The sequence below is a fragment of the Poecilia reticulata genome, chromosome 4 (assembly GCF_904066995.2).
Source record: "Poecilia reticulata chromosome 4, P_reticulata-male-v2, whole genome shotgun sequence".
Taxonomy (NCBI): domain Eukaryota; kingdom Metazoa; phylum Chordata; class Actinopteri; order Cyprinodontiformes; family Poeciliidae; genus Poecilia; species Poecilia reticulata.
The window spans coordinates 2125861-2146160 of record NC_088833.1 but is presented as its reverse complement, the minus strand read 5'-3'; the positions used below and the strand labels follow the sequence as shown (position 1 = coordinate 2146160).

General features: G+C 45.4%; 2 protein-coding genes and 1 long non-coding RNA gene across 4 annotated transcripts; 1 reads left to right on the top strand and 2 right to left on the bottom strand.

Annotated features, from left to right (window-relative positions):
- Positions 1 to 244: 244 nt before the first annotated feature.
- Positions 245 to 10189, bottom strand: rtca (RNA 3'-terminal phosphate cyclase). 2 transcript variants are annotated; one of them, XM_008406370.3, is made up of 12 exons: positions 9980 to 10189; positions 8104 to 8249; positions 7844 to 7944; positions 3814 to 3957; positions 3617 to 3740; positions 2452 to 2510; positions 2228 to 2369; positions 2032 to 2153; positions 1908 to 1966; positions 1439 to 1533; positions 1268 to 1372; positions 245 to 509 (listed from the first exon to the last, which is right to left on the bottom strand). In XM_008406370.3, the coding sequence occupies exons 2-12, from the start codon at positions 8152 to 8154 to the stop codon at positions 411 to 413; spliced, it is 1101 nt and encodes a 366-aa protein (XP_008404592.1). In that variant the 5' UTR covers positions 8155 to 8249; positions 9980 to 10189; the 3' UTR covers positions 245 to 410. The 2 variants fall into 2 exon arrangements, with proteins under 2 accessions (XP_008404592.1, XP_081462070.1); XM_081605944.1 differs by lacking the exon at positions 9980 to 10189 and having other exon boundaries at positions 8104 to 8268.
- A 158-nt stretch (positions 10190 to 10347) lies between these two features.
- On the top strand, positions 10348 to 12523 carry LOC145551375 (uncharacterized). The gene is made up of 4 exons (XM_081605943.1): positions 10348 to 10807; positions 10886 to 11141; positions 11271 to 11389; positions 12031 to 12523. The coding sequence occupies exons 1-4, from the start codon at positions 10742 to 10744 to the stop codon at positions 12136 to 12138; spliced, it is 549 nt and encodes a 182-aa protein (XP_081462069.1). The 5' UTR covers positions 10348 to 10741; the 3' UTR covers positions 12139 to 12523.
- Positions 12524 to 16231: 3708 nt separating this feature from the next.
- On the bottom strand, positions 16232 to 19377 carry LOC145551374 (uncharacterized). The gene is made up of 2 exons (XR_014087179.1): positions 18274 to 19377; positions 16232 to 17058 (listed from the first exon to the last, which is right to left on the bottom strand). It is a non-coding gene; the product is annotated as an uncharacterized LOC145551374 (long non-coding RNA).
- Between the last annotated feature and the right edge of the window lie 923 nt (positions 19378 to 20300).

The window sequence follows — 20300 nt, the reverse complement described above, 5'->3', positions numbered from 1 at the left end:
GAGCCGGACTCCAGCTCACCTGCAGCAGGTCAACACGACACCGCGCCGCTGACGCCACGGAAACGGGGCGGCACAGGAAGTTCTGGTTCTGATCCAGCAGCTGGAGTCTGGAAAAGGTCACGCTTTGCTTCTGTTCTCCCATCCTCAGCTGGAGGAAACTACATTACCCAGAATTCAGCTGCTTTCATTCAGTTTCCCCAAAAGCAAAAATATGTTTAAAATGAAACAAAAACCATAAAAAATCTTGATTGTTTGGAAGAATTTTATTTAATTATTTCATCACATTATTAAGGAAACAAAAAAAAAACCCCTGAGCGACAGAAACTAAGAGGGTCGGCCATGTCAGGAGCAGCTACGAGTCCAGCAGAGTGTGTGTGTGTGTGTGTGTGTGTGTGTGTGTGTGTGTGTGTCTACAGGTTGGGGTTAACCACTCCAGATCCTTGACACTCGATGATGTAGGTGACGCCGCTGCTCAGCTCGTCTTCGCTCTTCGTTACTGTAAACTTCGCCTGCAGACACAACAGGAACAGGAAGAATTAAAGTTTCAAAATAAAAGTCTAAAAGAGTTGATTTTGATTCTACTTATAAAGCAGCTCCAGGGGAAAAATGTTTTCTGAGACTAAAACAGGGAAGTTTCTACCATCCTAACGGGGAAGTACGGTGGTGGCAGCATCATGTGGGGAGATTTAAACTCGCATCACAAATTCTTCTTCTTCTCCTGCAGCAGTCAGTCTTACAACGGCTTTAAAGAGCCCTCTGACTGAAGACTGCTGCTTTATGACAGTTTTATGACTGTAATGACAGGCTAACAGCTCAATATTCCCCAGGAACACATCCTGGATGAAATCATCCCTGCTAATCCTCCTCCTTTGCTTTTGCCACTTCTCTTTGAATCTGTGATAGAAGAGACTGTTTGAACTTCCTACTTCTCTCAACTCACAGTTCAGGTATTATTTCAGTTTTTGAGGCGCAAAAAGCTGCTCCAGGTTATAAAGACAATCGCTTGTTGCCACGGTTACGTATCACAACCATCTGAAAGTAAAAGTGGGAGCAGAACTCCTTGGCATCGATAACCAGAGGAAATAACTGTGGAAACAACATGACTTATCCATTTCCTAACAGATTTCAGTGAGTAAAATATTATGAACAGGCAAGTTAGTATTTTGAGAAACTAAAATGACGAATTTCCCCGTTAGACTTGAATCATTTCCCACTGGAGCGTCTCCAGCTGCGATCTGATCTCAGGTTCAGCTTCTGGCTGTCTGACCTGAGTGAGCTGCTCTGCGATGTGGATGGCCGTCTGCGTGTGCAGCGTCACGGCGCCGGTCCGAATCCGAGACGTTCCCTTCGCCAGCGCCATGAAGATGATGAGCTGAGGAGGAGGAAGGGTCAGTGACATCATCATCATCATCATCCTCACGGCGTGCTGCAGCCTCACCTGGTCCTGCAGGAACTCGTCCACGCAGCCGTTGTGTCTGAGGTTTCTCAGCAGCATCTCAGCTGCTTCTATTCCCACTTTATCCGCATAAACACCTGAAACAACAGGTCAGAGGTCACAGGGGGCGGGACCTGGAACCTTCATTGTCACATGACTTTATCCTCATAAATAATAAAAAATATCCTGGCTCTAATATTTTATTGTAGAGATGACCTGAACTCAAGGTCCAAATAAATAGAAGCTGTAAACAAACTTCTGAAACAAGATGGCCGCCCTGAGAGTTCTGACATCACTCTAAACTCTGGAAACCAAAAGAGTACATTGGTGGAAAAATTAACCAAATCAGCCCTGGTATGAAGTGAAGCTTGTCCTCCAGTAAAACCATCAAACTGCTCCCGATTCCTCTGCAGTGATGAAAACACACTGATCGGTTTCCAGAGGGGTGCTGCCCCCTGCTGGTCATCCTCACCTTTCTTTCCCAGAGCCGATCCTGCGAACAGGCAGCCTGTGGACGATTCTGCGATGATTCTGAAACAGAGCGACCAATCAGAGAGCTGCTGGTGCTGTGACATCAGCGGGTGGGCGGGGCTTACATGATGCCGTTGCCGTTCCCGTAGGCCTTCTCCTTTTCCTGCACTGGCTGGATGTTGATGTAAAGTTCTTTGATTTCCTTCCTGATGGTCCGAACAGCGGCGGCGGACATGTCTTTAGCCAGCTGCAGACAGAAACAGGAAGTCAGCTCAGACAGACCAAACAAGCCAAATTAAAAGACTTTAAATCAGCTTTTACTTTGAAGGGCAGGACTCCGGCCACGAAGGCTCTGCCGTGGATCTTTGTGATGTTTCCTCTGTCCGTCAGGGAGACGGGCTGCAGCTCCTTGAGCGGCCGGGCCGTCACCGCCACCTCGCCGCCGCCTTTAGGGTAGTAGCCCCTGCAGCACAAACAGACGCCATGACAACCAGGGTCTCTGACAGGAAACAGCAGCCGGACGGCGGCGGAGTCGGGGGACGGACCTCATCCTGATGTCGCAGTCAAAATGGACGCCGAACTTCTCCACAATGGGCTTGAATACCTGGAGGAGGAACCAGGAAGTTTATGGAGAATTTACGGTTCCAAACTTTAAATATCTGCCATAAAGGAGACTCCCTCGAACAGGTTGGAAGAGGTCTATGGCCTACACAAAACATGTTTATTAAAACATTTATTAAAATATTAAAACATGTTTTTTTTTAACAAAATCTCTTCAGTTCTCCTTTCAGAACAAACCGTTTTTACTTTAAAACTTTAAAACGAAATAAGCTGCTGCTGGCCTCAATGTTTACACCAACATGTGAAAATGGCTGCAATTAAACAACCATACACATTTGAAAAGCAGAAGTGTAGCCTCCTGCACAACCAACAAGAATGCAGCAGCTGGTTTCTGGATGGTAAGTCAACAACAAAACTTTTGTCTTTTCCAGCAGCCATTGTAAACCACATACTCGGTAAAACCAGATTACCAAATGTGCTGGAGCACCGCTATGGTTGCTAGGTAACCATTTTTATCAGTTAAACAGATCAATATGTCATTGAGCCATTAGGAGTAACAAATAACTATTACACTGAATAAATCCAAATTGTAAAAAACAGAAAAAACCTTCCTGCCTCAAATTAAATGCAGAAATAAAATATGCAAATAAAGTTACAAAATAAAATCTAAAAACAAAAAATTCTGGAATTGTACTAATAGAAATAATTTTGGTAACTAACTGACCTAAAACAAGAAACATTTAGTCTGATTTGACTTCAGACACGGAGAAAGAAATGTCTTTTAATTAGACGTATCTGGTTTCAACTGTAAAAAACGTCTTTTAAACAAATTTAAGCTTTTAATCAATTGTTAGGTTAAATAATGTACCTTATTAAGAAACTATGCAGTTTGAATATAAAGCACTTCAAAATACATTTTACACAAATCAAGAATTTTCCAAACCCTGAAAACACAAATTCAAAATTCAAGGATTTCCAAGGATTTCAAGCACCCATACGAACTAAGATAACAGATTCTGTGTTGAATGTAGCGATATAAACAGCATCTAACTGGACCTACTGGTCAATATTTAACAAACTGGTGAATCTTTTATTTTGGACGCTGCTGCAGTGATCCTGTGGCTCCAGCAGGGGGAGCACTCAGCTTACCTTTACAGTGTAGTCGATCTGCGGGGCCATCTCTGCGTTGGTTCCTCCTTTCAGAAGGAGCTGTGAGGCGGCGTCGGCGTACAGCGCGCAGGGCAGGGCCGCCTGCAGCAGCAAACACACACTCCTGACAGAAAACACACACATTACAGAAGCCGTGGGAAAATCGAGTCGGGGGACGTGCAGCGGCCGCTCCTCACCCTGCGGTCTGCGTGTCGGCCGTGTGGTTCCCCGACCGGACCTTCCCTGGAGTCAGGCTGATGTCGGTGGAGCCGATGCTGGCGCCCTGCAGGCTGCCGGAGCAGAGGTCAGAGACCAGCTGGAGGCCCGTCAGGTGCTGCGGCCTGAAACAAAAGAAACACGCAAAAAATGGAAAAAAATGGAAAAAAGTAACCACACAAAGAAAGGATCAAAATTAATAAACATACATGGTTTAAAGTGCTGGAAATTTGCTCAAAGAAAAGGTTCCAACTACTGAAAACACGCAGAAAGGGTTCCAACTGAAGATGCACCAATTCCATAATACCCGGATCTGTCCCGATATCGAAAGCAATTCTGGATCGAGTTATGGATGACTATGTGTTCTACGGCTGTTGTAAACGATTATTTTAGTAATCGAGTAATCTATAGATTTTTCTTACGATTAATCGAGTAATCGGATAAAAACAATTATGAAATAAAATATTGGTAAATCTTCCATAACACCAGTGTTACTATCGGATATCAACATCAGTCTATTTTTTCCACATTTGAGCTTCCCTACCAGTTACTGTTTTGTAGACCGGGGGAGCAACACGGGATATTTACGGCTCCTCCGTTCAGAAACTCATCTACCAGCCATGTTCCGCCTCCCGTTTGTTCAGACCGGGATGATATCAGTTTATTGTGCGGTTCAGTCCGTAAAGCTGCTCTTACCCTGTAAGCATCAACCCTCAGCCGCCCGCCGTGTTCAGTCTCTCCGCTCACCTGTATAAATCCTCCTCAGCTTCTTCCCGCCGTTCAACCAGCAGCTCCGGAGCAGAAAGGCTGCCGGACTCCCGGCATCGCGCCGGTCATTTTAAGGATGTTTATTGGTCCCACAAAAACGATGAAAACCCGGAATTATCACCAATCAGTAAAATCCCCGCGGGCCGAACTTGAAGATTGGACGTCATGCCGCTAACACGTAGCTTCCGTCAACAACTCAGAGGCGGAAGTCAGAGCTCCGCGCAACGCAAATAATGTTCCGGCTGAAACACGGTGCGCTAAATGATAAAACATAAACTAACGAAGCTTCGAGGCAGGAACATTTTCCTCGAGGAATTTTAATAATCGAGGTACTCGAATCACTCGAGGAATCGGTTCAGCCCTAATGTGTTCTATCGAGAGGTGTTAATGGGAAGTGAACTCTAACATGAAGTTGAATTCATATGTGAACGCCAAGCTATGGCGGCGCACAGTTACAGCGTCTTCCCGAGATTAAACCCTATTTTAATATCTATCAGGCTGTTTTGGACACGTGTTCAGTGACAACTTTATGGCTGAAGTCCAGCTCGGCCAACAGCAGGCAGGAGGCTGAGGAGCATCCAGAACAAAACCACCAAGCTGAGAAACAGCCAGACTGCTGAACTCAAGCTGCACCTAGTTCAGCTTCATCTCAGAAAGTATTTGCACACACACTTTTTTTATATTCATATCTACTAGAGGTGTGCCGATCGATCGGCCACCGATCATAATCGGCTGATTTCCGTGGAAATGTGTATGATCGGTGATCACTGATCACGGTCTCTTGTTGCCGATCACCTGCATCTCACGCCTCCTCTTTCCTTCACACTGCGCAGCAACACGTCCTAAGCGATGTGGAACTATAACGCTGAGCGAACGGGGAAGTTTGCGTGTTGTGGCGGAAAATTACCTCAAGGGGTGAAGGTCGTCAAAATGCATCAACCCAATAATCTAATGTGATATTTAAAAAAAACAAACCCTTGACGGAGTTTGGCTACATCGAGGATCAATGCAGGAAAAAAGGTCATCCGGAGCGGCGGGATAACAGCGCACAACTACCAACACTCACCCGGATTAGCATCACGGCCAGAAAGCTAAAATAAAATGTTTTTCAGGTTAACTCTTCAAGCTGCGATGTAAGACGTTGGTTCTGCTCTCGCTGTTGAACCGCTGATACGCTACAGGTAGTAATATTTCAGACAGAGCGCCGCTTCTGCTCCACCTGGTAGTGACTCTCACACCGAACCTCAGCTTAAAGCTGCAGCATCTAACCTAAAAAAAAAGTAAAGATTTTAGATTTGTATTAAAACTGTCGCTGTTCTAACAAAAGACAGATGATCTTTGAAAAAATTATTGATCTCCTCTGCTTCCTGTGTTCTGCAGAATTACTCAGCTCAGTCAGAACCAACCAATCAGAACCAGCATTAATCAGCTAGTCAATAAGAACCAACCAATCAGAACCAGCATTAATCAGCTAGTCAATAAGAACCAACCAATCAGAACCAGCATTAATCAGCTAGTCAATAAGAACCAACCAATCAGAACCAGCATTAATCAGCTAGTCAATAAGAACCAACCAATCAGAACCAGCATTAATCAGCTAGTCAATAAGAACCAACCAATCAGAACCAGCATTAATCAGTTGGTTATGCTATCAGGAAGGATTGTTTATTTTGATGCAGCCTGCGTTTGACTTTGAATGAATGTTTCCTTTTTTGCTTGACATTATTTGACATAATTTATTTGACTCATGTATAATTGCAAGTATTTTGCATGTTTTATGCCTAAATTAGGTAAATTAGGTTATTGCCAGATCTTTTTTTATTTTGTCAGATCACAAAGTAGCATTTATACCTGAAGCTAAAAATTAACAGTCAATCCAGGTGATCGGCAAAGATCAGTGATCAGCAGCGATCGGCCTCATGGGTGATCGGTATCAGCAGCAAAAAAACCTGATCGGAGCATCCCTTATATCAATATATTACTTATTTATGTATTAAGTTTCTTAATCTGGGCCCGGATTTCGTACCATGAACAAGCAAAAGCAGTATGACAATAAAAAATCCTTGAAACTGACGCCACTCATTTCTGTTTCCATGTGGTGAAGAAGGAAGTTGCGCTCAGTGTCTTCAGAGGTTTTTGTGTCGGTTCCTTCAGTTCCTAACTTTACTTTCTTAATCATTTGGAAGAAGGTTTGTTGCAGTTTATTTATACATGTTTAACCAAGGTAGTTTCAGTTTATTATTTATTTTACATTGGTTCTTATAATCCTAATTGCACTGATTGAACAAATAAAAGTTGTGTTCTTTTTCCACGTTTGGCCAACTTTATGAAGCTTTTGGTTTATTTAACAGAGCTGTACTGGTGCAGACTTATCAGATAAATTAGTAATTTTGTACATTTATGTCTGTGTTAAAAATAGAAACACTTTAAGTCAATTCAGTGGTTCTTCTGTATTAGATCGGCTGATACTAAACCTCAGATATCGGTATAGAAAGTGAAAAAAGTGGATCGGTCCATCTCTAGACTGAAAAATGTTGAGTTTGTATGAATGTAATAAAGTTTTTATGTCATATCCCAGATTGAATTTTTATTTACTCTCAAATAGAAACAACAAATGAAAGGTTTTCTTTTTAACAAACAAGAAAAAAAAACATTGATGAACAACTATGAATTTAGATTTTTTTTTAAATACAGAAGAATGAAATAATTAGTTTGGGACCAAATAATGAACTATATATTTGTGAATCATTCAAAATGTCTGAACATTACCAACTGTTTTTTTTGTGAAAATATAACTAAAGTCCATTAAAGTTCATGTCATGAGCAATTTTTCCAATCCTCCTTGACAGAAACATCAGATCAGGTGGAACTAAAAACCTATAGTCCAGTTTTTATATCCCTGCTTCTGAAGAAAAACAGGGAATAATGAGAATGAAAAACAGAAAGACGCTCCTATTGGCTGGCAGGCTGATTCACTGATGCTTCAGATGCTCATTAATATTCTTATTTATGGAGATTTTTCAATGAAGAATGGTCTGTGTGTGGAGATCCTGGAACATTAAATCTGTTAAAACTTTAAAATCAGAATCCATATGAAAGATACACATTTAATCTGAGCTGGGTCATAAATCTGACGCGAATAACCGAACATTAGAGTTGATTAAACGGGTTTTTGTTCTTTTAAAACTGACTGAAGCAACTTTAATGAATAGGCTAACGTTAGCCTGTTAGCTGCTAACCCACCTGAGCCCCGGGGTGCTCCTGCCTGCCCGGATCTTGATGATCTTTATGGCGGAGCCGGTGATGCAGCTGAGCGCCGCCGAGACTCTCAGGATCTGTCCGCCCTAAGGAGAACCGACAGCGGGGTGAGACAGAAGCCGCACCAGGGGCGCTGAGAGGCGGCTGCTAGCCGCTAGCTCCCCGTTAGCCTGCTATTATCAGCGCGGAGGAGGAACCTCTGCGGCTCTCCCGTTGTTTCTCCGCTAATTAAAGTGAATACTCACTCCCTCCATGACGCTGCCGTCTATCTCCACCGCCGCAGAGTCCATTTTCATTCACTAAACTCCGCTTCAACTTTCTCTCTCTCAGTTGTCCTGCTCAGCTGCCGCCTGCAGTACTTTTCCAACTGTTCCCGTCCGGCGGCATCAAGCTAGGAACGCCGAACTTTTACTACTTCCGGTTATTGTCAAAAATAAAATGCAGATCGCTCATGCTACTTCCTCTGGATATTTAAGTAAAAACAAATCTGGTAATTAAGATATATATTCAACTTTTTCAATGGACTCAGGGCCGTGCAGAGACCTTTGAAGGGGCAGGGGCTCAAAGTTAAAAAAAAAAAGGGCACATTGAACAAGATCAAAGCCATACACCAATATAGCAACAATCCATTTTAATCTAGAATTTAATTGGATCCTACTATATCATAGCCATCACAGACAATGCAAAGCAAATGTAGTATATTTTCCCCAACAGGTGTAATGTTTCTGAGCTGAAACAGACCACCAGAGAGAAGGTCAAAAGTTATGAAGTTATTAAATAAGCAAATTTGCTGCCATTTTACTAATTAAGCCTTAATGATATCTGACTGTTTAACCTTTATAATAACTTGGCTGCAGGCTGATTTATAGATCAAAGAAGCTCAAAGGGGTTATCTCTATAGAATCTTTTGATGTTAACCCCTCAGATCTAGAATTGTAAGACGGGATATCAAGGCAAAGTATATCTCAGTAGGGCCATTCAGGGGCCTCCAAACATTCAGGGGCCCCTAGAAATGATTGAACTGTAACACAGACCATAGATCTAAACCTGTAGCATTTATTTATAGAGAATGACAATGTTATTAAATTGTATTTAATACATTCAGCTGAGAAAAAAATATATATATATAGGTTTTAATTAGGAAGTTTACTTTGTAAAAGTTTAAAGAATCATCTTGATAGTGTGTTATCACGACTATAACATGGTGTAATTATTGTGTTTGAGCTGGTTTGTTCACAAATACATCACAGCAAATAACCAATAATCAGTAAATGATTTTAAACTCGGCCAATAAACCTGATCTCCCTCTCACAGACTTCACCTTATCTATATTTAAACATATTATTGATGCTGAGGTTCTTAGTAGGAAGGGATTCGGGGGTGGGAGAGGTTCTGTCTAAGGCCCCATATTAACTTGGTCCGGCCCTGCGCAGCCGCTGCATGCGTATCTCTGAATCTACCTGGAATCTACCTGGAACCCCCCTTGTGGCCCCTATATCAGTCCCCCGATGCTTTGGGGTCATTTTGATTAATTTAATTGTGGCATGTTTGGCTTTACGCTGCGGTTTTAATTACTGCTACAGTATTTTCCCTGATGTTTATTTTGTGAACTTCAAATGGGCCGAATCTTCCTTTAACACTTGAGGTTCTGCAATAACTTACAGCCGCTCACCTCCAGCCCAAATCCCGTCAGCAGCGGCTTTTATTAACCTGCCTGATAGTGATGCGTCAGGACAACAAAGAGAGGGGGATCAAAATGTTTCAAAATGAATGATTTATTTTCTCCAAAAGTTGAAAATAGGCCTACAACAATAGAATATATGCGTTAAAGAAGACAGCTTGCAAACTTCACAGAATACACATCAGCTCTTCAGCGGCAAGTTCTGTTTTCAAACCCAATTAATAACTAAAGAAATTAATACAAAAAACAAAACACTGCAACCCAAACAAAGAAAAACATGCAGAGCAAATGAACAGCAAAAAGCAAGACAAGGGAAGCAACAAACAAACTAAATAGCAAAACAAATCATGCAAGCAATTGACGAACCTTCATGCAAAAAAATAAAAAATACAAATACAAACTGCAAATAAACGTGCTGAAAAATAGTAAGGAGGACTCACCATAAACGGTTGAACCCGTTTATTTACAGCCGCTCACCTCCAGAATAAAAATAAATCATCAATTGGGTAAATGACACCAGGCTGAAAAGGCATGAAGCAAAGCGGGGACAAATCAGCGGAGTTGGCGTGGCTGTGCTCCCTTTGCGCCACGGACTCGATTTCCCGACTGCGCGACTTTCCTATGTCTCGGCTCCGAGACTTTGTATGTCCGTATAGTCTCGGCTCCGAGACTTTGTATGTCTCGGCTCCGAGACTTTGTATGTCCGTATAGTCTCGGCTCCGAGACTTTGTATGTCTCGGCTCCGAGACTTTGTATGTCCGTATAGTCTCGGCTCCGAGACTTTGTATGTCTCGGAGCCGAGACAGTGCTGCTCAGCGGCTTCTCTGAGAATTACATAATTTTCAGATGAAACCACTGCTTTTGGATCTCCTCCTTCGTGATTTTGTTTTTGTGTTATCCTGTTTAAAGGTTTACTGCCTTCTTGGAACATTGTATTATGTGGGACTATAGGAACTAACAATCAGCTTCAGCCTCAGATGTCCCGGAGAAATCATGAATGCTGCGAGGGGAGGGGAAAAAGAAACTAAATTCTAAGCTATGATCTCTGGCCGGGAACACCGGACCTGTAAACCAGCGGGATCCAATCACAGACGTCAGAATCCAAAGATCCGCCCAATTGAGGTGACATCACCACCCACTTGTTCTGTATAAATACTGCACCATTGAGCGTCAGATCCTCCAGAGCTGCTGTTCTCCTACAGATGCTGGACCCTGTTGGAAGGATTCTACCGAGCGGAACCAGAGGATCCATTATCTGTTTTTCCAAGGTATCGGCTGCCAATTTAACCCTTTTATGTCCTACCAGTGCAGACCATCAGAAATGTTTCTCTCTCCTCTCTCTGCAGATGAATCTGACCTGCTTTACCTCAGCTGATCCAGCAGCTCACACCGTCTCCATGGTGTATGACAGGACGGTCGACGACGGACATTTCTGGGCCAGAGAAGATCCGATGATTCCCCTGCCTCCCTGCCCTGGATCCTCTGCCTCCCAGTGCTCCGTCTGCATGGATCAGCTGGTCTCAGTGGTCTGCCGCAACCTGACGACTGGTGTGAAGTTTTTCATGGAGGGCCCGGGAGGCTCCATCAGCTTCAACGAGACTGGTGAGAAGCTCCACACGGGGTGTTGTTGCTCCACCTGCGGCTCATTTCTCCACCATGCTGCCCGGTTCTGATGCTCTACAGGGACAGGAAGCTGCTGCTGAACTCACTCTGATCCGGTCTCTGTTACAGTCTGTCCTCAGCTTCCCTCACCGATTACTGTTCCCGCTCCATCAAGGCATCATCTGCCTGCCATCATCACAGCCACCCTATGTCTCCTCTTCATCATCCTCATCCTCATCATCAAGAAGGTGGGCGCTTCAGATAAAACGTTCAAACTCAGCTCATTGTAATCCTGCTCAGCAATACTTTTCCTCACATCTTCATCCATCAGGTGAATCTGATCGAATCAAACTCTCCAGGCAAATGTTATGATAAATGAACTTTACGGGATAATGTGTTTATCACCACCTCAGAGATGGTGTGAGATAACGGGTTTCTCTCACCATCTCTGAACCAGACTAGACCCGTTTGGAGTGAATGTCCCGGTCCGACTCCGTTTTCTTTTTCATCGAGGATCCAAGTCCTCTTGTATAATTTACATGCATTTTATGAACATCGGCTCACAGATCGATGTGCATATTCAACACAGCGTCAATATATGACGAGTCTGAAAATGAAAATGTTACTATTTACATCAGATTGATGTTTTCCCCTCATTTTTATTTTATCTTTAACTTTTTTTAGTGTTCAGTTTCATCATTTAAGCGGAGACAAAAGTAATTTTAATGAATTATCACTGGGTTCGATGCTGCGCGTGTTGCATCACACTGAATGGATTCTTATTGTTGTGTAACTTGGTGAATTTTGGTTCTGTGTAGTTTATTGCAACGCGCCGCCACTGTGCAAAAACGGATGTGCTCTGGCTTATTAACCCTTTCTCTTGTTTTAGACCAGCGGCAGCAGGAAGTTCAGAGCTGCTCTCAGATGTTGCTTCAAGCAGAACCAGGAGGAGAAAGAGGGAAGTGGAGCGTCTGATATGAAGCCAATTAATGTATGATCTCGTCAATAAGAAGTTCAAGACTGCAGGAAAACCCGTTTGGTTTATTCTACAAGAGGCTACCATCTCATTGGGAAGATTATTTATTTTCATTATTCTGCCTATCAGAGACCACGAAGCCCTGACAGAAGTCCAGCGACACAAATTAAATAAAATAAAATTTGTTTGATGTACAGATATAAAGTGAAAAAAATAAGATGTAAACTATGAGTTTTAAACTTGATTGTCAAAAGGGACGAGGTTTAGCTGATGATGGCTTGTAATAGAATGTAATTTTAAATTAACCTTAATTTCTACTAAATTCTGTTTGATCATGAATTGTAAGCGTAATGTTGAACCTTTCCTTGTTTTGCTGAATTTTAATAAAAACAGATCTTAAAGCTCACGGCTGGTGATTTTTAACCTTTTATCACGATGGACCAATCAGAGAGCTTTACAATTGCTGCTTCAGGTTCTGGTTGTTCAGTGCTGATAATAAAAGAACAATTCAATCTGGAAAGATTCAGACGGGGAAAAAATGAACGATTAAGAAATTTATTAACAAATGAGTGACTATTCTTTGGCGCCCGGGCCCCGGCAGATCATTGATTAGGGATGCTCTCCTGCCGGGGCCCGACACTGGTGGTGGATGTCGGGAAAGGGTGACATCCTGGAGAGCCGAAGGATGCGGGTGGAGAAGGGGGTGGAGGTCAGTTGAGCACAGCTGGAAAGCAGCTGACGGCGTGGTTGTGGATCATTTTAAGCAGAGCTTGATTAATGATTGGATGCGCCAGGTCGAGGTCCAGCGCTGAGGTTGGAGGCGATGAGCTTGACGCAGTGATGAGCGGAACAGGTGAGGCAGAAGTCTTCCAGCTTGAATTTGCCCTTAAGCTTCATAACAAAACAAACTAAAAAAACGCTAAAGTTTGCGCATTCAAATGTGCAAACGTCTCAACATGCTGACTCTGTCTGTGCTGATAAAATTTCAAATGTTTTAAATCTGGTCTATTTTATCGTAGTGGAGTTTAGTGTTTCCTTTGCATTGTTTGGGTGTTTATTGCTCCAGACACCTTAATTTTAGCAGTGACATTATGAATGCAAAACAAAAAATCAGTAAAAACAGAATAAACACTGAAGGAAAAAAACAAATGACTTGTTTACATAAAATAAAGTGTCAACTATTTTCTTCATGGATACTGCAATATTATAATAACCTAACAAACCATTCGATCGCCTGCATAGCATAATCTGGATTTCTTCACGTCTCCTTTTTATGCTTCTGGCAGGAAGTAGACCGGAGTTCAGATGCCGCCGAGCAATTTATGCCGTTGAGCAAGGGAGGTGTTGAAATAGTTTGTTGTTTTTGTAGACTTCCTGTTGAGGATGAAGATGCACACAGGTGGATACAATTGCTAATAAGAGGCTACATGTCGCTCTGGAGAGAGCTGCATCAGGTCCAGTGTAACTGAAGGCTGTGCTGTTTTTCCTCTGTCACCTACCGGCATCCCTTAAAGATGTCCGCGTCAACAAGTTCTGGGTCCAGGAAGGAGTTTGAAGCCGATGGAAGCATTTATTCTTACTGCGTTTATTCTTTGAATGCCATGCAAATAACCATGAGCTGTTTTTGGCCCACTGTTTGCTTGACTTAAAGAGCATTATATTATTGAAGGACGAACCCGAGACGTCACCAAAAATGACTCAAATCAGAGTTTACCTGTACAACACGCTTCAGCAGCGAGGGATTCAAGGTGCTTTCGTAACAAAAACGAAAAGTTAATTTAAAAGAAACATACACTCAACATCTGAACAAACAGTATATTTTGATGATGGATGCCATCACGGAAATATACTTATCAAATATGTTGATCAATGTTTAATTGATTATGGTACAAAAGCAACTGCGCCCTGGTGAAAAATTAATATACTAAGCATGTTGCATCCTACTGAAAATACTTGAGTTCACTTGAAGCCAGACTAATCATGAGTATATCAAGTTAGTTAAGCATTAGTTAACTTAATGTGTGTTATATTGGAATAACAAATTTTGTGCTTAGTGTATTTTAATAGAAATTAAATTGTAGAAAGGCACAATTTGAAGTGTAACAAATGTACCATAACATGCTTTTAACAATTAAAAATATACTTTGTATACTACTTTTTATGTAATATAAACGTGCTTGATTTTTTTTAAAATCTTAAGCGTACTATTTTGTAATCAAATTACATTTAAAATATGTTTAGAATGTCTTCTAAATATATTAGCATTGTGTATTTTATATATTAGTAGTGTGATTACAGTATGCTCCAGTTACACTTTTTAGTTACTTAATGTCTTTGATTATTCTGCTTTACCACTTTGTACATTACATGCTTCACTACAGTATTCCAAACGTAACAGGTTACCAGAGCACAGAAGGATCAATTACAACACACTATACAGGTGAAACAAATGATTTCTCTGATAGCATATTGGCAATGTGCTCTTGAAAAATGGGAATATATTGAATACACAAATTGTCAATATATTATTAGACGTTTACGGATAATTTGCTTGTGAAAATTCGAATAATAAAACAATAGGTACACTTTAGAGCACAGGTGTCAAACTTCAGTAACTTCAGTCCTGGAGGGTCGCTGTCCTGCAACCTTTAGATGAGCCTCTGCTGCACCACATGAATAGAATAATGAGGTCATTAGCAAGGCTCTGGAGAATTGGTCGACAAGAGGAGGTGATTAAGCCAATTCATTCCAGTGTTATGTGCGTGGAATGAAGGCACAAAACACCGCTGTCCTGCATCTAAAAACTGCTAGTTTGAAACCCTTGCAGTAGAGGAAATGTGAAAAAAAAAAATTCACCAAAGACAGAGTACTGTTTTAATACAATGTAACGGTATTCCAGAATTACTCCAGACAAACTGATATTTCTCTTTACTAAGAACAATGAGGATCAACGAAAGAACAATTCCATTCACTGCAGCGCTGCACTTTACAGAAACCTGTAGGTTAAGAAGGGGAAAAAAATTCTGCCAAATTATTTTTAAATCAAATCATGTTTATTAGGCGTTGCAAACACAAGCTGTTGTTTAGATGATGTTAAAAATGTAGCCAACTGCTCAGTGCAGGGTTTCCACAGCGTATTATAGACCTGGTGGGCCGCAATGCTTTACCATGCACGGATCAACATGCTGACTCTGTCTCCGTTGATAAAATTTGAGTTCCCAGTTAGCCAGTGTGTTATGGACAGGTGGATAAGATCTTGCGATCGCCTCATGGGAACTAGGAACGGAAAGCCAGATATCTCGGACAGCGCCGACCTGTAGAACAGAGCGCAGGCAGAGCAGAAGCCTAATGTGTGGAAGTCAGACAGACAGCGCAGAGTTTTAAAGTTTCTCTTCAATTCAGTTTATTGATGTAGCGCAATTCACAGTACATGTCATCTGGAGGAATGTTGCAATGAAACAAATCATTTCATTTCAACCGAACGTTCGGCCACGCAACGCAGTGCATTAAGAGCTGTTGATTACTGAATTGAAGTTTTCCATCCACGTTGGTGCAGTTTGCGAGAAGGCGGCAGAGTTTCTCCGCAGCCGCCGGGTCCGCTGTGATGGTCCCGGGCTGCTGGACAGAGACGTGTTTGAGAATCTACGCGTCCACAGAAGAAGCCGCTCGGTTTCCCAGACTCCGCGTGGACTCTGGAGGCGGATTTCAGACCCAAACCGCCTTGTCGTCCAGAGGCCGCTGCCGTTCCTGTATTTTCTTGCGAATCCAGCTGCACACGGCCACGAAGGCTCTGTAGAGACGGATCTTCAAGCCACACAGTCCTGGGATGTACAGCACCGGTCCGTGTGTCTCGTCGAGGTCGAAATATCCCGAGAACCCAAGAGTGGTGAACTCGCACATTCGACTTGTTGCTGCGTCTCCGTCCATGGTTCGGCTGATGCTGATGAGTGTTGCGTGCTAATGTGTTTGCAGCCGTGTCCGTGTTCCTGTCGAGCCGCTCTGGTCTTAGTGTTCTTTGCTGATGTGTTCAGTTTAATAGTTCTAATTTGCGAACAGGTTGCTGCTGCAAGTGAGCAGTTTGCAGGCAGCTGTGCCCGTCCGTGATGCTGACAGATTTTCCGCTTGTGTAGCACAGAGAGGAGCCAGAGTTCCCGGGCCTGCAGGGACACCGCCGACACGTAGAGCCGCTCAGAGAACGGGGCACGGAAAGCCAGATTTCTCGGACAGCGCCGACCTGTAGAGCGGAGCGCACGCAGAGCAGAGTAGAGCAGCAGCCTGTCTCTGAATCGAACCATGAACCTCTGGCACCAGGTGCGGACGCCGCAGCCTTTTTGCTACAGCGGCGGTGACGTCACGGGTGAACTCTCTTCCTCTTATAACATGGAGCTGACAGGTGCCGCCCTCCGCAGCGCTCTTCCTCCTACCATGACTTTTTCCTTCGTTTTCATCTCAGGGTGACAGCTCCTCTGTCTCCTGTCCCCGACGAAGCACGGCGGGACGGTTTTCACACAACTCCAAGCTCTGCTGCTCTCCCACACCCATTTAGAGAGGGAAGAGAAAGCGGAGCGACACATCCAGCTCTGGAGAGACATGCTCGCGGACCGGGTACAACGCTGCCTCCGTGATCGGTTGCTCACGCGCTGCGTGGACTTGAACGCTCTGCTCCACGGTGGAGACACAGTACATGCTAATGTGTGGAAGTCAGACAGACAGCGCAGAGTTTTAAAGTTTCTCTTCAATTCAGTTTATTGATGTAGCGCCATTCACAGTACATGTCATCTGGAGGAATGTTACAATGAAACAAATCATTTCATTTCAACCGAACGTTCGGCCACGCAACGCAGTGCATTAAGAGCTGTTGATTACTGAATTGAAGTTTTCCATCCACGTTGGTGCAGTTTGCGAGCAGGCGGCAGAGTTTCTCCGCAGCCGCCGGGTCCGCTGTGATGGTGATGGAGACGTGTTTGAGAATCTACGTGTCCACAGAAGAAGCCGCTCAGTTCCGTCAGTTCAGACGCCGCTCCGCGTGGACTCTGGAGGCGGATTTCAGACCCAAACCGCCTTGTCGTCCAGAGGCCGCTGCCGTTGCTGTATTTTCTTGCGAATCCAGCTGCACACGGCCACGAAGGCTCTGTAGAGACGGATCTTCAAGCCAAACAGTCCTGGGATGTGCAGCACCGGTCCGTGTGTCTCGTCGAGGTCGAAATATCCCGAGAACCCAAGAGTGGTGAACTTGCACATTCGACTTGTTGCTGCGTCTCCGTCCATGGTTCGGCTGATGCTGATGAGTGTTGCGCGCTGATGTGTTTGCAGCCGTGTCCGTGTTCGGCGCGTGAGCCAGAGTCCTGTCGAGCCGCTCTGGTCTTGGTGTTCTTTGCTGATGTGTTTAGTTTAATAGTTCTAATTTGCGGACAGGTTGCTGCTGCAAGTGAGCAGTTTGCAGGCAGCTGTGCCCGTCCGTGATGCTGACAGATTTTCCGCTTGTGTAGCACAGAGAGGAGCCAGAGTTCCCGGGCCTGCAGGGACACCGCCGACACGTAGAGCCGCTCAGAGAACGGGGCACGGAAAGCCAGATTTCTCGGACAGCGCCGACCTGTAGAACGGAGCGCACGCAGAGCAGAGTAGAGCAGCAGCCTGTCTCTGAATCGAACCATGAACCTCTGGCACCAGGTGCGGACGCCGCAGCCTTTTTGCTACAGCGGCGGTGACGTCACGGGTGAACTCTCTTCCTCTTATAACATGGAGCTGACAGGTGCCGCCCTCCGCAGCGCTCTTCCTCCTACCATGACTTTTTCCTTCGTTTTCATCTCAGGGTGACAGCTCCTCTGTCTCCTGTCCCCGACGAAGCACGGCGGGACGGTTTTCACACAACTCCAAGCTCTGCTGCTCTCCCACACCCATTTAGAGAGGGAAGAGAAAGCGGAGCGACACATCCAGCTCTGGAGAGACATGCTCGCGGACCGGGTTCAACGCTGCCTCCGTGATCGGTTACTCGCACCCTGCGTGGACTTGAACGCTCTGCTCCACGATGGGGACACAGTACATGCTAATGTGTGGAAGCTAGACAGACAGCGCAGAGTTTCAAAGTTTCTGTTCAATTCAGTTTATTGATGTAGCGCAATTCACAGTACATGTCATCTGGAGGATGACATGTACATGTGATGGTCCCGGGCTGCTGGACGGAGACGTGTTTGAGAATCTACGTGTCCACAGAAGAAGCCGCTCGGTTTCCCAGACTCCGCGTGGACTCTGGAGGCGGATTTCAGACCCAAACCGCCTTGTCGTCCAGAGGCCGCTGCCGTTCCTGTATTTTCTTGCGAATCCAGCTGCACACGGCCACGAAGGCTCTGTAGAGATGGATCTTCAAGCCACACAGTCCTGGGATGTGCAGCACCGGTCCGTGTGTCTCGTCGAGGTCGAAATATCCCGAGAACCCAAGAGTGGTGAACTCGCACATTCGACTTGTTGCTGCGTCTCCGTCCATGGTTCGGCTGATGCTGATGAGTGTTGCGCGCTGATGTGTTTGCAGCCGTGTCCGTGTTCGGCGCGTGAGCCAGAGTCCTGTCGAGCCGCTCTGGTCTTAGTGTTCTTTGATGATGTGTTCAGTTTAATAGTTCTAATTTGCGAACAGGTTGCTGCTGCAAGTGAGCAGTTTGCAGGCAGCTGTGCCCGTCCGTGATGCTGACAGATTTTCCGCTTGTGGAGCACAGAGAAGAGTCAGAGTTCTCGGGGCTGCAGGGACACCGCCGACACGTAGAGCCGCTCAGAGAACTGGGCACGGAAAGCCAGATTTCTCGGACAGCGCCGACCTGTAGAACAGAGCGCACGCAGAGTAGAGCAGAGCACAGCAGAGCCTATCCAGCCTCCATCCAGTGCGGTGAAAATCAACCACTGCCAAAGGAGCTCCAACTTACAAATATTAACCTGTCATCGCCTCAAGATATGTGGCACCACCAGCGACTTCTTTGCACTCGGCCGTCCTCACAAAAATTACAACTATTAAAGGGAAGCCATCAGCAAAGGTTGAGGACGCGAAGCCGAGCAGACCATGGACGGAGACTCAGCAACAAGCCTTGCTTTCACATTGCAAGTTATACTCTGGACCGGCTCATGGTTCCCAGTCTGTCTCAGCTATGCCAATGGTCACGGACTGGTGCTGAGCCTGGAGATTCCAGGATGGGTTCGGATCGGGATCTCCCTCAAAAGTGTGCTCAGCATCATACGGAGCCAGATTCGCCGCAGAAGAGAGCAGCGCCAGCGGTTCCAGGCCTCCAGCGTTGTAACCGTGGAGGGAAACTCGGCAACGAGACTTGCATTTTTTCTGCAAGTTACACTCTGGACCGGCTCTTGGTTCCAAGTCTATCTCAACTATGACAATGGTCGCGGACTGGTGCTCAGCCTGGAGATTCTAGGATGGGTTCGGATCGGGATCTCCCTCAAAAGTGTGGTCACGATCGCACGGAGCCAGATTCGCCACAGAAGAGAGCAGCGCCAGCGGTTCCAGGCCTCGAGGGTTGTTTGGGTCTGAGATGGTTCATGTGAAGCTGGCGTCGCGCCAGGCGAGTGCCGCCTCCAACTTCCGGAACCCCACTGAGTCCCTCGCCCACCCCCGGACCCTCAACCCGGGATCCCCCACCGAGCCCCCCCCACAACCGGACCCCCCCACCGCGACCACCCCACCCCCGGACCCCCACCCACGGAATACCCACCACCGCACCTCCACCGAGCCCCCTCCCCCTAACAGAGTCGCCCCCATACACGGAACCCCACCGAGCCCCCCTTCACCGAGCCCCCCCCCCACCCCCGGACCCCCCACACACGGACCCGGCCACCGAGCCCCCCCCCACCCCGGACCCCACCCACGGAATATCCACCGAGCCCCCCTCACCCCCGGACCCCCATCCACGGAACGCCCACCGAGCCGCACCCCCACCGAGCCCCCCCCCAAAAGAACCGCCCCTCACCCACGGACCCCCCACCGAGCCCCCCACCCCCGGACCCCCCAAACAGGGACACCCCACCGAGCCCCCACACCCCCCCACATCGGAAGCCACGCCCACCTGTCACACTCAATTATGTTATTAACTTGATGTAATGGTGTACCTGTAGTCTCTTAAGTTGCACCACCAGCAAAATTTTTTGCACTCGACCATTCTCACAAAAATTACAAATATTAAAGGAAA

What these genes read in the sequence shown, in the direction of transcription:
- rtca (XM_008406370.3), bottom strand. Translation starts at nt 8,154, where the DNA reads ATGAAAATGGACTCTGCGGCGGTGGAGATAGACGGCAGCGTCATGGAG. An exon ending in GACTGCGACATCAGGATGAG is followed by an intron (nt 2,370 to 2,451) that starts GTCCGTCCCCCG and finishes TTTGTGCTGCAG; the next exon opens with GGGCTACTACCCTAAAGGCG. An exon ending in ATCGGCTCTGGGAAAGAAAG is followed by an intron (nt 1,534 to 1,907) that starts GTGAGGATGACC and finishes CTGTTGTTTCAG; the next exon opens with GTGTTTATGCGGATAAAGTG.
- LOC145551375 (XM_081605943.1), top strand. Translation starts at nt 10,742, where the DNA reads ATGCTGGACCCTGTTGGAAGGATTCTACCGAGCGGAACCAGAGGATCC. An exon ending in CATCAGCTTCAACGAGACTG is followed by an intron (nt 11,142 to 11,270) that starts GTGAGAAGCTCC and finishes TCTCTGTTACAG; the next exon opens with TCTGTCCTCAGCTTCCCTCA. An exon ending in TCATCCTCATCATCAAGAAG is followed by an intron (nt 11,390 to 12,030) that starts GTGGGCGCTTCA and finishes CTCTTGTTTTAG; the next exon opens with ACCAGCGGCAGCAGGAAGTT.